Consider the following 16,446-nt stretch of genomic DNA (forward strand, 5'->3'; position numbering starts at 1 on the left):
TAATACAATCTCTGGTTGTCGTAGCAAATAAGAATGAACGAGAGCTGTCTGTCTTATATAATTAATAGTCAAAGCCAGTATTCTTGATTTGGCCCACACCACTTCCTCTTTTCACCAATTCCCCGGCTATTTATTCAGTTCTCTCTTGACCAGTCCTTCTCTCTTGTCAGCTTCAGAGTCACAATCACAACAACCGTCTCTGAAGACACGCTGTCATTTCAAAGCCCTGGCTGACGACAGTAGCGCACGATTCCACAGATCCTGTGATGCTTGCTGACATTTCCCTCAAGCTCTCGCAGGCCACCAACTTGTCTCCCTCTTGTTTTGTGTTTCTCCACTCGCAGCAGATTTCAGATGTAGTTTCTGAAAGTGATCATCAGCCTCTCTTGAAAAATAATCCAGCAAGTACCCGTGGAGGGTAATTGGCCTTCGGGAGAACATCACTGTCAAGTCAAAAGACAGAAGGTGAATTAAACACATTTTTTTCTTCCTTTTGTACCTCCAGCATGTGCATGTCCACATTCTTCCGAGAAAAGCAGGGGACTTCAGCAGGAATGACAGCATCTATGATGAGGTGAGTCTGTCCTTTGTGACCTTATTATTGGGTCACAAGGCCTGTCAGTGTGACTGAATCAACCCAATTAGCTAGATGTCACCCCAGACATGATCTTAAATGGTATTCTACCCAAGAGGACTTGGGAAATGGCAGTAGAAACTAGCAAGCTTAGAGTGATCATCAGGGGTAAAAGAAATGAATTATAATGATTTTTTTAACTAATGAAAACCAATAGCAAACCAAGAGTTCCTGTGATTTCTGCTTTGTCATGTTTATCAGGACACTTAATATCTGTGTGAAGACATGATCCTGAATCTCCATAATGTAAAGTGTTACCAGTAAAAATCAAGCAGAGTGTTATATGATTCTTTGAGATGGATGTGCTAACTTTGGGAGCTGGGGAGATGACTCAGTGGATATATTGCTTCCATGATAAGCATGGGAACCTGACTTTGCTGCAACCCTAGCACGCGTATATAAAGCTAGATATGGTAGTACATGCATGTATGTAATCCTAGTACTAGAAGCAAAGTGGTCATAAAGTAGATGGGCAGATCCATGGAGCTATTGGCCATTGAGTCTAGCCAAGTGAGCTACAGGGTAACAAGACCCTATCTCACAAAAATACGGAAAGTGATGGAGGAATATACTTAATGCCAGCCTCTGATATATGTACATACATATGCATGCTCACGAAGATGTACGCACGTATTTGCCATACACATACAAAAACCATGCTGCCTTTGCATTTAGCACACTTTTGGACTCAATTTGTCTCTCCAAAGAACTTACCTTTGAAGTACAACTTTGAGTTATCCTCAACAGAGACTTGTTGTAGGAGGTCACTTGTTTGTTCCTGACTGCTCAGCCCTGAAATAACCACACAGAAACTATATTATTTAAAACACTACTGGGCCCATTAGCTCTAGCTTCTTATTGGCTAACTCTTATATATATATATATATATATATATATATATATATATATATATATATATATATTAATTTAACCCATCTCCATTAATCTGTGTATGGCCACGGGGCTGTGGCTTACCGGCTAAAGTTCTAGCATCTGTCTCCGGCAGGGCTACATGGCTTCTCTCTGACTCCGCCTCCATTCTCCCAGCACTCAGTTTAGTTTTCCTCACCTTGCTCTACTCTACCCTATCAGGCCAAGACAGTTTCTTTTTTAGCCAATGGTATTCACAGCACACAGAGGGGAACCCCACATCAGAGACTAGGTTGGTTTAAATGACATGTGTGTGACTCATATCTCCTGAACATTTTAGAAGTTGGATAATTTCTGGATCTTTACATCCAAAGATACCAGTGTTAACTCAGCACTCTGTGAACCATCAAGGGCCACATGATTCTACTCTGGGGTCTTATCCATATGAAAACCTTCTGGTGTCTGCATGTGCTGTGTAGAACATTGCCTGTGATAGAGTGGGCTAGAAAAAAATGTAAAGTCATTTCACTTTATGTGCTGACCATACCAGTGGAACGGAAAATATATTTTTGTGCTTTTTGAGAGCTGATCACATGGCACCAGTGCCCCAGGGTCATTGTATTAAAAACACTTTGTCTGTAACAAGGAAAGGTGCTTGGCTTGATTGGCAACATCTGCCTTGGGTGTCAAATAGGATAGAAAGATATTAGTCACATATTTGATTTTCTTCTTCCAGCCTTTTGGGGAAAAATTTCACTTTTATTTTTAATTTTACTTGTTTATTATGTGTCCCTGTCAACGAGACCTATAAGAAGATAAGATCTTCAACTTGTCCTTAAGGTCCACATGAACTGGATATATCTCTGTGTGTTCATAGGGTTTTCCCTAATGAGCTAGGCTTTAAAATGGTTATCCAAACATTGTAAATAAAGAATGTCAGCGTTGAGTAAGGACATATGTTGATGTCTGCTCAGGGACTTGGTGGATCACTTGATGTATTTTCCAACACTGCTGTGAACTTATGTAAGCTAAACATTGCTTAGCCACAGTTTTGAGGGCTGATTTGTGACCTAGAAGCTTTCTGAAATTCTTATTTGTTTAGGGATATCTTTATCTCTAGAGATTGTGTTTGGGTAGATGGCAAAGGCACATGAGAACAAATTATTACAAATACCAAACCCCTCACAAGTGATTCTGATACAGTTCTAGGTGGTAGAGTAGGTCCTATGCACAACCTGTGCTTCCCAAAGCCTCTGAACACTCTAGATATGAACTCCGTTCAGTGGATGTGAAGTGCAAGCTGACAGTTGGTAATGGCTTTAGTCTGTGTGGGAAGAAAATAAGAGCTACAGAATCATTATACAGAGATATATTAAATACACAAGTACACAGCTTATTAATGTAAACCAAGGTTAATAAAAATGTTGCCAAGTATAGGATATTTTAATGAATAAATTACCACATGATTTATATACAAGTGAATGCAGTCGGAGTGGCATTAAAAGTGCTTGAAAACACTGTTTTCTTAGGCCGGTCAGTCACCTTGAATCTTGTTTATGTACCAAATGGGCTATTGACAGAAGCTGTGTGCATGCATTTCAGCTCCATCCAAGACACAATGGCTGATATTGCACAGTACCTGGCTAATACTGTCTTGCCCTTCTTGCACACTCCGGCGACATCTCTTGACTCACAAATAAAGCAACACGTGTTACTACAGCCCATATATCTCTCAATATGACCAAGTAATTTCCAAAAGAACTATTTTTTCAGCCAATATTAGCTTATAGTATAATAACTATATACTATTAGCTTACAATATGCTCTACAGAGATAGTTGTACAAAACTAAAAAGCGGTAAAACAGATTAAATTGCAGCCTACTGCGGGAGGGGGGCCGTCATTAAAGCCACCTGGCTTCCATGTCTTCATTTTCTTATCTTTAAAATGAGTAATGGTTACCACTCCCAGACTTGGCATGCATATTATGGGACATAGAGCTACTAAAAGCAGATTTTGAGGATTGGTACATACTGAACAGTTACTAGTGGGTTGCTACTTATTGTTGTTGTTGTTACTAATTTGCCTTGGAACATATACAGAGGGTAAGGGATGGGTAATCTAGATTTCAAACTAAACTGTTGGATGTCCTCATTTAGCACCTTTGCCAGGGTGAGCAAAACACCATGCTTCCAATTTTCCCTCTGCCTTTAGTGACTCAGCCTCAGCTTCATCTTCCTCTTCGTTTGAGAAGCTTCTCTTGTTTGAGTACACAATAAGGCAATTCCTAGCAAGAGGCAATGGAAGCATAAAGCATCATGCTGGCCTTACTGGTACAAGATGTAATGTACATTAGACTGAGTGATGTTAATCAGAAGTGATAGGGTGATGAGGGATGACATTCCTTATACTGATGAAATCACTCACTCACTGGGAATTATGTAGACACAACAAACAGGCCGGCTTGGAGGGAGACGAGTGGGAAATAGAAATAGCAAGAGACCAAGCCCAGTGAATGCAATTGCACCCCTACTACTACAGACTACAGTATGATACCTAAAGAAACCCCGGGTTGAATTTGCTCATAAGGTGACATTCTTTGTTAGCACAGTTTTAAGGTGAATAGAGATAATGGAGAAGCTTCCCAGAAGGGGTGCAGGATGGCAAGTTCTGGGAACAGAGAAAGGGGATGAAGATTGGGGACAAAGACACTTGAAAGGGGAAACAGAATATGTATAGACAGAGGATGACATAGTCACTGCTTCTGACATTCTGGAACAGTTTTTGAAAGGACTCTAAACATGTCCGACGTGTCATTAATACATTCCGGGCGGCTTCTAAACAGAGATCTAGGAGTATCAGGCTACAAGGAGACCAGAGTCAACATCAGAAAAGGATAGACCGCATTTAGGAAAAAGCTTTGAACAGTTAGAATGACCTTTGCGTGAAACAGTGATTCCATCTTTGGATCCCTTCCGGTCACAATTGGTCAGAAGTGTGTGAGGTCACTATGAGGATCATGTGGTTGCACTGCCTGCCTCTCGATATCTGGCCCGTTCTCCCACTTATGACCATTGTCACTGCGAGTTCTGACAAATGGTGCCATTCTCCGGTTAGTATTACAGCACTTGAGCAGAGGCCTCTCCAAACATTCTTTGTTTAGTTCTTAGAAATACACGATGTAACTCTTTCTTGACTTGTATGAGACTTGTATTCTATCGATTTGTCCTCATTTCCAGCAGCCTCTTCTCGACTTTTCTCTAGCTCAGCAATGCATACTGATGATGCGTAGGCTTTGCTGGCTTCCCCGCACGGGTTCTGTCATTCCCTGCAAAGTGCTTTTTAATGATGTGCTTCATTTTTGTCTGAAAAGTAGTTTTTAATGAGGCTGGATGCTGGTAAGCATGTCGCTCATGCTGTAGGTCAGGAGGGCTCCCACGATTCTGCCTCCTCCCTACACTTACGTCCCTCTCTTAGGATGTGCCCATGCGTCTTTCCAGGCTCTCCACAAATTAAAGCCTTTCCCCCAAATGCAGGATGAGAGGTCAGTATGAGCGATCCTGGTTCCCAAAATCATTTAAATTTGAGCTCGTGTCCCAGTTCATCTCTTGCCTCTGTCATTCAAATGTCACTGCTCTCTGGAACATCTGTCTGGCTCGGAATTTCATGACAAACCGCGTGTAATATCCATTTCACCTTTCTGTTTGTTTCTTTATTTACAATGCTCTGGCCCAAAGCAACTTCTTCAGATTCAACGTTGGGTCTTGCCTATGCTTCTGCCACCAGTAAGTCCCCTTCCCATATAACTTGTTTTTTGCCAAACTTAGCATTGGCATTCCTCGAGGCCTTTGTACAAATTGTTCTCTTTGCCTGTGGCGTCTGCCGTCTGTTTCCATTCTCGCACATCTGTGTCTTTATCCAAATCTTAGGTCAAGCACTCCTTCCTCTTTTTAAGCTTTAGCTAAAATAACCACTCTTGCCTTACCGCCATAGCTCCTTCCTGTTAGCATGCCGGTTACATCCTTAACAACTCATTCCAGATAATTTTCAGTTTATATGCAACACCTGCATTGTCCAAGTGCCTTGTAAAGCCTTGAGAGCAGGGACCCCAGCCTGGTATAGGGTAGGGTCCTCAGTGGATATCTGTCACTAGATGCACATATGACAGGACAAGAGGCACACTTCAGGAACTTGCCAGCCCCTACAAGCTAAAACATACTATAAAAGGAGAGTGCATCTTGCTTTCGGGGGGATTGATTCATCAACTCGTGGCTTCCCTGGGTGTGAGTGAAACATGGTTGCCATCAGCCATCTAAGGGTAATTTAATGGGGCGTTGATAGAACAGAACCCCTTGGTCAGAAATCAGTGTGCTGCAGAAGGCTGAAGAGTGTGGCACACCAGAAACATTAGGAGAAGCAATTATAAACCTCATCTGTTTGCTAAGCAAGTCTGGTAGCCTTGTGTCAAGGACGATAAGTAACTTTTCCCCTGGAAACCTAGATCTGTCTTCCTGTAACTAATACAGACGTGAGGTTTGCTGAAAGCAGGCTGGAGGCCCACGCTGCTTTCGTTCTTTAATTATCGTCCTGGAGTTTATCTTCAATTATTCTCCCTCAAGCTTTGTGTCTTAGACTTGTCCTCATGCATTTTACTCACCTTTCCAGTCCCCAGATTTCAGAGCAGGAGGCTTTCTCCTCTCCCCAAACTAAGAGTCAACTCCACCCCTTCTATAATATACAGCTCCCTTTTCACTGTTCTCCATAGAGCTATGTGCAGCTCACAAACTCTGTGTTGTATTTTCTTGGAACTTGCATGAATTATATAAGGCCATCTCTGAACTCTCCAGCACCTCTATTATCTTGACAAGTTGATGAAGATTATGATAATGACATAAATGGTTCCTTGGATCAAAGAGCATGCATAGCAAATGTGGAGGAGGGAAGTGCCCATTGCTTTATGCCACGGTACATCATTTCATTAGATAAGTAAGACTTACCTTGACTGTGTCTCAGATAAGCATGCTCATAACTGAAATGGTCAATTCATCCGATGTTTATGGGTGACATTGAATGGTTATGATTGTGTGCTGCGTCTAAAATTCATTCCTCGTCTTTTAAAAAAAGAAGTGCCTAATAGTAAAGGAAAAGGGAATTCCTACCAGCAATTGGAAAAATTCAACCATGAACTTTATAGGCAGAGCAACCACGGGGTTAAGCGTGTCATGGAAAACAATTGCTTGGCTTATTGCAATGTATAAACAAAATCAGTTTACTTAAATTCAGGTCATTTGGCCCTGAAGGCTTGAGAGAAGCATTATATTGCTGATGATATTTATTGCTGAACTTGGATCTCTTTCACACATCATTTGACAATGTACTCAAAGTTCATGGATCCCTAGTTGATTTTACAAAAAGGAAGGAATGTTTCAGTGAGACCGTTAATTAGCTGTTCTCCCTCTGGGTTCACTGATTTCTTCCTAGTGATTGGTAAGCTTCTGAGTTCACGAGAATTGTAGAATGCAAACATTAATACTTCTTGTTCAGATTAAAATTGCAACTTTATGTGTTTTTGCATTCTTTGAGACTTTTAAGTCAAAGAATATGGATATGATAAATTCATGGTCATTCTTAATTAAATGATATGCCTCATATCCCTCTATATGTATTTTTGAATGTGCTTCTAGATACCTAATTTAAGAGAACTGGACTACTGATTCCTATGCCACATTATTCTCAAGTTACATCTTTATGATCCCTCACAGGAGAAGGGATAGTTAGTAAAGAGTAGTATATCAGGTTAAAATGTTTATCTCCTTTTTTCTCATAAAGAGGAATGTTAGACAATATCAGGTTGGTTTCACATAGAGCAGAGCTTGCTAAGCATTGCGAAAAGGAAAAGACAATAATGATGATAATGATGGGTTGGGGACCTCCAAAGACAATCATGAATTCATTGTACATTAACGAATCAGATCAAAAAGCAAAGCTGAATAAATAACAGGTAAGGTTCAGATCCCTGTATGAGCCCCACAGCTAAAGACACCACTTTATGGAGTCTATGTTTTCCTCATTAGAATTTACTTTAAGAGATGTTGTGCTAGGTCATTTTTTGCCTCAGGTTTTCTCTGCTGTATCACTTGAATATCTTCAGTTACATGTTAGTAATACATCAGTGAAAACGATGAGTCACATGTCACTCTATGTTTGACCTTCCTAGCCAAAGCCCTTCATTAAACCTCCCTCCTCGCTTCCTGAATAAGACTTTAATAGACAGAGTCGATGAGACCTGCGTAGTAAATTCAATATCTACACATTTCTTGCAGCATAGCTAGAAGGTGCTTGGTACTGAAGATGGATAATGCCCGCTCTGCGACTTTCTTGTTTCTGATGTCCCTCTGTCTTCTGCCATTCCTCTCCCAGGGTAACCCTTAGTCTCATTGATGGCAGCAGTCAAGCATGTATGAGCCACAGTGCCTCAACGATGCACTAAGTATGTACTTAAAAATCTCCATTTGTTTATAGTCAATGATCTTGACATAATTTCTAATAGTCACTTAAGAGAGATGTTGACAGTTTCAAAAGCTATGATGCAATAAACAAGCTACCAACAAAAAATTCTTCTGATTCTATTCTATTTAGAGGACTGAGAATGTTGAACTCAGCGAAGTGAGAAAGTTATTATAATGTTAAGTTATGATTGCAAACAAGTAAATAAAGCAGAGAGAAGAGAGAGATTAATTAATCTTTCATATATTTTTGTCAGCTGAAATTATTATGGCCTCAAAGAGAGGAGATCCCAAATATTTGGCCTACTCTCTCTCAAAAGAACAACATATAAATGAGCAAGAATTATGAAAATGGAAGAAAACAAAATTAACACAAGTTTTATATTCTAAAGAATTTATAAATGATTTTTCTTTTGGATATCAGCTGTCAAGCTGTTGATGAAACATTTATGTTCTTCAAATAAACTTTATAATAAGTCCCATTACCTCCATAACTGGAACAGGATATATCTTTGAAATTCATGTGTTACATGACAGCAGAGGGATGTCATAATGCTGTTAAGGTTTTGCTTTTATTACCACCTAGTGATATTCACTACTGATGCCCCAGTCCCCAGTTAGTGCTTACCTGTTGGTGTTGACCACTTGTTTGTTCCCGCTGCCCAAACTCGAAATAACCACTCAGAAACTATATTATTTGCAATACTGTTTGGCCATAATAGCTTATGCTTATTGATAGCTAGCTCTTACATCTAAAATTAACCCATTTCCATTATTTTATATTTTACCACAAGACTCATGGCTACTGGCAAGCTTCCAGCTGGCAACTCATCTCTTTCCCCTCTGGCAGCTACATAGCGTCTCATGACTCTGCCCTTTTTCTCCCAGCATTCAATTTAGTTTTCTCTGCCTAGCTCTATTCTGCCCTATCACAGGCCAAGTCAGCTTATTTATTCATTAACCAAATAAAAGCAACACATATACAGAAGGACCTCCCACACTACTTACCAGTAGAAGTTTAAGTCAATTTATCAATTTTTAAGCTTAAGAAAATTAAAAATGAACAAATAAAGTAAAATTTACTAATAGAATTTTAAATAAAACAACTATGAGATTGTCATTTCAGATATACATATAGAGAGATAGATACTATAAAATAGCTTACTAGTAAGCTATTTATATTCTCTTATGTCTTTAAAGCATAGAATATATTGTACATTCCTGATACATCTCAGTTAACATTAACCATGGGTGATGGGTGAGTACAAATTATAAGTAAGACAGTTCTAGGGTTCTTTAAATCCAGAGAACTTTGAGGGTATTATTATTATTATTATATGAAACTGATACAAAAAATCTGTTTTATTTTCATCTTGCCTGTCTAAACTCAGAAGACAATAGTGTGTTTTTTGTTATCCTCAAAACCCACAAAATATCAAAGTATAAAAGTCATTCAATGATTGATATAGGCCTATTGTCTTTTTTCAAAGATCTTGTTGGAATTTTTTAAATTAAATAGACATTCAACTCCCTACATGGAAGGTACATTCATTTTCTGTCTGTTGTAAGTACTACCAGGGATGCTCATGAGACCACCATGGACTTGGAGAGCAGGAAAGGCACTGTTTGGGTCATTATTTCTCCTGACAACTGTCTTCGAAATGGGAGGCCTGGTCAGCCTTCATGAGGGTGGCTGAAAATTCTCATTCAATTTTGAAAGGAGTCACAGTGTTCCTTTGTGGTAACAACATGTAAGTTTAAATTTGGGGGTTCTAGACCCAGCTTGTTTCATGTTCATTTCCTATTCCATGTACTTGAACAAACTGTTCAACTTTTCCACATCTTGGTTTTTTCATCTCTGACTTATATGTAGGGTTGCTGTGAAAATCAATTAGTTTCTTACATATGAAACTTCAGTCTACATGAAAAGTCCTCAGTAAATACCTGTTTCCATAATTTCCATGAGTATTAATAGTATTATCATTATCCTGACAGGCTATTGTGGGGAACTAGTACAGTGAGTTCGGTAGGTGACAGGTCAGAGGTCATTTTCCATCTACAGAGAGTTTTGTTACCATATGTATGTGAACTGAGAGCCTTCAAAGACAGCCATTCATGAGCACATTAATCCATCCAACAGTCAGAAGTAGGAAGCCCCCATGATCCTGTCATGTAGACATGATGAAGAACTTGGAGAGAAAATACCCCAGATGAGAATGTTACTATAAGGCTTTTGGATCACTCCAATAGGCGAACAAGCCATGGTTTCTAGAAATTTTATTCTGGTGTTCAACTTCCTCCTCCCAACTTAAGAGTCACACTTTGAGAACTACTGGGTATTTTTATATTCAAGAAATTGAAGAAAAGTTTTCTGTACTTAAATATCTGTATTGTATGCATTGGACTAGCATAGTTAGTGACTCATTCCATATCTTTAAATATTGAGCTTACTGTGAAAACTCCAGTGTCTCCCAGAAGATGTACTTGAAACGAGAAGGAGAAAGAACTCAGCAACACTAGGCTTCTGCATAAGATTACTAACCACAAACCAATTCAGTTCTTAAGATTTTTGTCCCCCCAGAGAACTGATCGACAATGATAATGGAATGACATTATGGTTTAACAAACCCCAGTAAGCTGGACTCTGTGTCAGGGGCTAGGCACACATCACCTTATCTTACAGACATGAGGATAACTGTAACTGAAGCTGAGCCTCACAGGGAGGCATCTTCCTAGACCTCAGTGGCAAAGCTTGTTTGCATCTAATCTGTTGAACACAGAGTCTTCTCTCTCTCTATCACCCTTTGCTTTGATCTTTATTTTTCTGGAAAAGTCAAATTAAATGAGCTAAGCATTTTTCTTGAAGGCCATGATTTTTGACAACACACACACACACACATACACACATACTCATATACAAACATGCACACAAGCATACACATGCACACACACACCACACACACACATGTACACACATACACACACGTATACACACACACACACACACACATCCTAAATATCTTGTAAGTCTTATAAGTCTTGAACTTCTGCTAATTAAGTAGGTAAAACACACATTGAAGAATATGGCATTTTACAAAGCTAAAGTTTTTTCTCCTTTTAGGATATGTCCCCGTGAGTTTGGCAGCTTAGGAATTTCATTATAACTCCTCTCCATAGTTTTGTTTAAATACAAGGAAATCATCAACATACTCTAGCCCTGCTTCTACAATTCCCAAGGTCATTCTTTCGAAGCTGATGTTGTGCACCAAACCTCTTAAAGACTTCCTCATGCCTTATAGAGTATTCATGTCACAATAACACACTAAAATATTTAAAAGGAAATCACTGCTTTATTTTTTTCTAAAAAAGAAACAGCCCTTGCTTACAACTCTCAATGGGCCATAAATATCTCTCAGGCCAGCTGTGCCAGTGCCCGTTGGAAATCTGTCTTACATTAGTAGTAACTAAGGAACTCATAGAATATTCCCTTTACAATGAAATGCAGCCTTGTTCTAGCATGCATCCTTTTCTTTTGGAAGAATTTTGTTTCTCCTCATTGTTAGGAGAACTTTGCATGGTTGGGTTACCACACTGAACTTTCTGCTTGATTTCACTGATGATCTTGGCCATTGGTTGACATCAGGACTGAGGTTCAGTTGAGTTTTTTGTCACAAGATAAATGTTACATCAGTCCCCCACATAGCACACACACACACACACACACACACACACACACACACAAACACCCCAGGTGCATGTATCACGCATGTTGTTTTCTTATTATTGTTGTTGGTTTCGGTTTTGGTTTTTGATTTTTCGAGAAAGGGTTTCTCTGTGCAGCTTTGGAGCCTGTCCTGGAACTCACTCTGTAGACCAGGATGGCCTCGAACTCACAGAAATCTGCCTTCCTCTGCCTCCTGAGTACTGGGATTAAAGGAGTGTGCCACCCCTGCCTGACTGTATGCATGTATTTTTGATTGAATAGTTTCTTTATTTAGGTTGTATCTCAAAAGTGAGAACTTCAGGAATTTGGTGCATTCACTTGTTCACAATCTGGGATGAGGCTAAATTAGATTTGAGACAGCATAGAGCAAGACTGTCCTAAGTGATGCTCTCAGAATGGAGAGGAAAGATTGGATGGGATTAGCCGGGCGGTGGTGGCGCACGCCTTTAATCCCAGCACTCGGGAGACAGGGACAGGCGAATCTCTGAGTTCGAGGCCAGCCTGGTCTACAAGAGCTAGTTCCAGGATAGGCTCTAGAAACTACAGGGAAACCCTGTCTCGAAAAACCAAAAAAAAAAAAAAAAAGATTGGATGGGATTTGACATTAGCACAAGATGATCAGTTAATAAGGACACTGACTTATGTTTCTTTCCATCAGAAGCAGGAACTAAGGCACAGGGAAACCTTGTAACTTTTTTCAGGACAATAGAGAAATAGGGACAGGCCTGAGATTCACTTTCAGGCTGCCTGTTTCCAGCCTGGCTTCTCCTTCATGCTGCGGCCTCCACAGACACTCCCAAATGTCTTCATTCCCTTCCTCCTCACTACCGCCGACACACAGAGAACTCTACTCTCTTATAGGACAGGGTCTCCAGAATGCTAGCTGCACTAAATATATTATTTTCCCAATCTTTAAAATGCAGAGCCCCATTTTCCCCTTCCTCACTTCTTCGGCTTTCATTTGTTAGCAACAAGGCCCCATACTTTCTTGGCATTGGTCTCCTTTCTGTCAAAATGTCCTTTTTGTACTCAACCCGTACACAACAGCAGTTCACATTCTCCACCTTCAAAGGATGACAGCATATTTTTCAAGCTAACAAGGCCTTCTAGAAGAGAACGGACTTTTTAAAGATGGAATATCAAACCTTAATCTAGACATCAGTGAGACTAGCAATGCCAAAACCTAACCACAAAGGCCAGCTCTGCACTCCGAGTGCAGACCTGGAATCTCCCTGAAAAGTCATTTGGTAAATTTGCCCCTGAAAGCCCAGTCAGTTGTCCCAGTGACAAAACCATCCACATATACTTTCATATTTGGAGCCATGTCACCCTGCCAAAACAGTAATAGACATTTCTCTGTTCCACTTTAAGCTCAAAATGCTCTTATCAATAATAGTTTCTATATTACCCCAGAGTGACTGCTTTGAATATGGGCAGTGTGTCCCAAGCCAAGAAATACAGAAATCTTTCAGAAAGGGGGAAAGATCAGTAATAATAAGGGTGGTGATGATGGTGATGGTGGTGGTGATGAAGGTAATGGCAGTAATGATGGTGATGATGGTGATAATGATGGTGGTGGTGATGATGATGATGGTGAGGAAGAGGAAGATAAATAGAAACACTAACCAAATGAAAAAGAAAGCCTTGCCAACTGAAACAGAAACAAATAGATTTACCACTAGATAACTCAAAAGAATGTGTAGATGGGTCAACACTTTGAATAGTAGAGGACAGAGAGTCAGATAATGAATTTGTCAAATTTGTTGTAGCAGCAAATAAGAGAATGAGTATAACCATCGAATGTGGAACCTAGCTTCACCTTGGACTCACTCATTTCCTATTGCACTTGGATGCTGAGTCAGTGCTGGAGAGTAGGGCCAGGCAGTAGGCTTGGCCTTCAGATATGGCAGAGGCAGCAACGACATGGTCCAGCTGTCACTACTCTGAGATATTAGCCCTGCTGCACATGAGAGAGAAAGGGATGGCAGTGACTATGCTGTGCTGGAAAGTAGAAGCCACTAAGTCACCCAGGACCATGCTCTTTGCTGAGGGTCACAGAGTCCAGGGAAGGAAGTGACCGCTTGGTAACAGGGTATCTGAAAGTCCTCCCATGGAGACTCAGGTCCTGGCTCTGTGACTGACACGATTATGGGCCATTCAGTTTGTCTGCAGCTTGTTTCCCTGTGCTGCAACTGAGATAGACTCATCTTGGTCACCGCAAAGCCTGCTTCCCGTTCTGCTTCCTTGTGATGCTACAGCACTAAATAGTCCAATTGAGAAATGGCCACTTGGCCCAGAGACTCCTTCCCTTTAATTTCCGTAAGAAGGCTGCACTGGCAGAGCAGAAAAGATATTGACACTATAGTTGACTTTTAAAATTCCCTGAGAGTGGAAGATAAAAGGAAAACACACCAGATGGGGTGTGAGTGCTCTACTATTTCAAAACATAGCCATTTCCACTAAATTAGTTGGCACAAACTTAAAATTAAATACCATCCTGATTGCTATTTACAGTTGTCAAAGTGACAATACTCTGTTTCCAAAGGACGGAAGATAGTGCTAAGACTGATTAGAATATTTTTGGAGGTTTTCTTTGGCATGGAAACATTAAAGGAATAATCAGTTGGATATGAAAATATCAGGGAAATCATGGATGCAATTGAGATGTAACTCAGCTCCTGGATTTCTAGGAACAGACTCCCAACAAATACCGGGAGCTTGTCTGAATGCATGCACATCCACTGAGTACACGGCAGTGTCTTTCATTCTGACAGGTCCTATGTGCTGTGATTCCTGCTGCATTTCTAATTACAGAATCCTTTGAAAACCCGTCCCCAAGACAGTTAAGTGTTTTTAAACATATCCTTACACCGACAGGCTAAACTTTGAGCGTGTTTTTAGAGTTGTGTAAGTACTAAGTGAGGAAGCCCTGGAACAATAGAGAAGAATGAGCTTGACATTCAGATTACTGACCTATGTCTTCTGAACGAAGTATTTTAAGAACGAGAAGGTAGTCCCCAGAGTCCCCAGCATTTGAGTGCTTGGTCCCCAGCTGCTGGTGGGGCTTAGGGAGGTGTAGGAGTTGTGGCCTTGTTAGAGGAGGCGTGTCGCTAGAGGTGAGCTTTGAGAGTTTAAAGACTCTTGCCATTTCTAGTTTATGCCCTCTGCTTCATGTTTAAGGTACAAGATAGGAGCTCTCAGCTGCTGCTCTGGGCCCATGCTGTTTGCCTGCAGGCTCTGTTCCACTGTCATGGATGCTCACCCAGTGAAACCATAAGCGCTTCCTTATTTTATTTGCCTTGGTTATGGTGTTTTATCAATAGAAAAATAACTAATACAATTACTAAGACTGGCTTTGTTCAAAAAGGTTTACGCCGTTCATACCCACCTAAACTCACGGAACAACGCTCATGGCCTTTGGGTTCAGTGTTTCTTTGTAAGCTCCAGCTCTCTGAATTCAAAATAATTGTGCTAATTTAATTTCAGAATAAATGTCAGACAGGCACTGTCAGGATATCCAGTGAGGATGGGGCAATATTCTGCAAAGTAACTCTTCAAGGACTTTGAATAGCACTATTCATAAGGGGCCCAACAACTAAACACTCCTGATGTCCAAATCTCTCATCTGTTAATTAAAGGTCTACTCCAGGAACTACCTAATAACTTCCCGAAAACTGGTCATGTGTTTCAGGTGTGTGTGTGTGAGAGAGAGAGAGAGAGAAAGAGAGAGAGAGAGAGAGAGAGAGAGAGAGAGAGAGAGAGAGAGAGAGAGAGAGAGGGAGGGAGGGAGGGAGGGAGGGAGGGAGGGAGAGAGAGAGAGAGAGAAACAGAGAGACAGAGAGAACAGAGAGACAGAGAGAACAGAAAGAATAAGACGGAGAGAAAATCAGAGAGAAAGAGACAGAACTTTTTCATTTCCAATGTTTGACGATTATAAAATATCATTAAATTATATGAAATAATGGTTTTTAATCTTACTTAAGAATCCTTTTGAGTTTCTAGGTAATCTCTACTTGGTGAAAAGTCACATTCCTAGTATTTTTATTTGTCGAAAAAGTTAACCTATTGCAATTTCCTGTTCTCTAATGTGCTTTTCATTTAAATATGTAAAAGATCTGTCAGGCATGGTTAGTTAAACTCAGACATACAGATTTAAGTGATCAGGTGTTCAGACTTAATGTATTGGACATAGAAACCATGCCATGATTGCAGGAAATGCCCCCCTCTTCACATATACCATTAGTGATAGCGCCCTCATTCTGCATACTCTAACCTTAGCATTCTTGAATTTTATCACCATTTTTTTGAATTACCAGGTGCTCTAGATTTACTTCTGTAACTCTGATAAAATTCCCTTACAAAAGGCAACTTTGGTGAGAAATAATTTTTTTTGGGGGGGTGATGCTTACAATTCCAAGCTACACACCATTGTTTTGGGAAACTCAAGCAAAGTGTCACTCCCACAGTCAAGAGTAAAAAGAAAATAACGCCTTGTTGTGTGTCTGCTCACCCTCTTCTAGCTTTTTCCTCGTTTTATAGTTCAGGAGCTCCGTTAAAAGGGAATGGCACTACTCACAGTGGGCTGGTGTTTGTCTTATCAATTCATAATAAAGAGAATACTTTGTAGCATTACCTTTGTTATTAAAGATACTTATTTATCTATTATTACAAAACCCACAAATTGATTTAATCTAGATAATTATTAAATTTAGG

The 16,446-nt window shown here is 40.1% G+C and overlaps 1 protein-coding gene across 3 annotated transcripts in view; it reads left to right on the top strand.

The window, feature by feature from the left end:
- Positions 1-16,446, top strand: part of Fhit (fragile histidine triad diadenosine triphosphatase) — a 1,447,725-nt gene that overhangs the window by 1,249,646 nt on the left and 181,633 nt on the right. For all 3 annotated transcript variants that reach the window (XM_038350177.1, XM_038350178.1, XM_038350175.1), the window contains one exon: positions 506-574. In XM_038350177.1, the coding sequence (XP_038206105.1) occupies positions 506-574 (69 nt within the window). The remainder of the gene's footprint in view (positions 1-505; positions 575-16,446) is intronic.

The sequence above is a fragment of the Arvicola amphibius genome, chromosome 12, assembly GCF_903992535.2.
Source record: "Arvicola amphibius chromosome 12, mArvAmp1.2, whole genome shotgun sequence".
Taxonomy (NCBI): Eukaryota; Metazoa; Chordata; class Mammalia; order Rodentia; family Cricetidae; genus Arvicola; species Arvicola amphibius.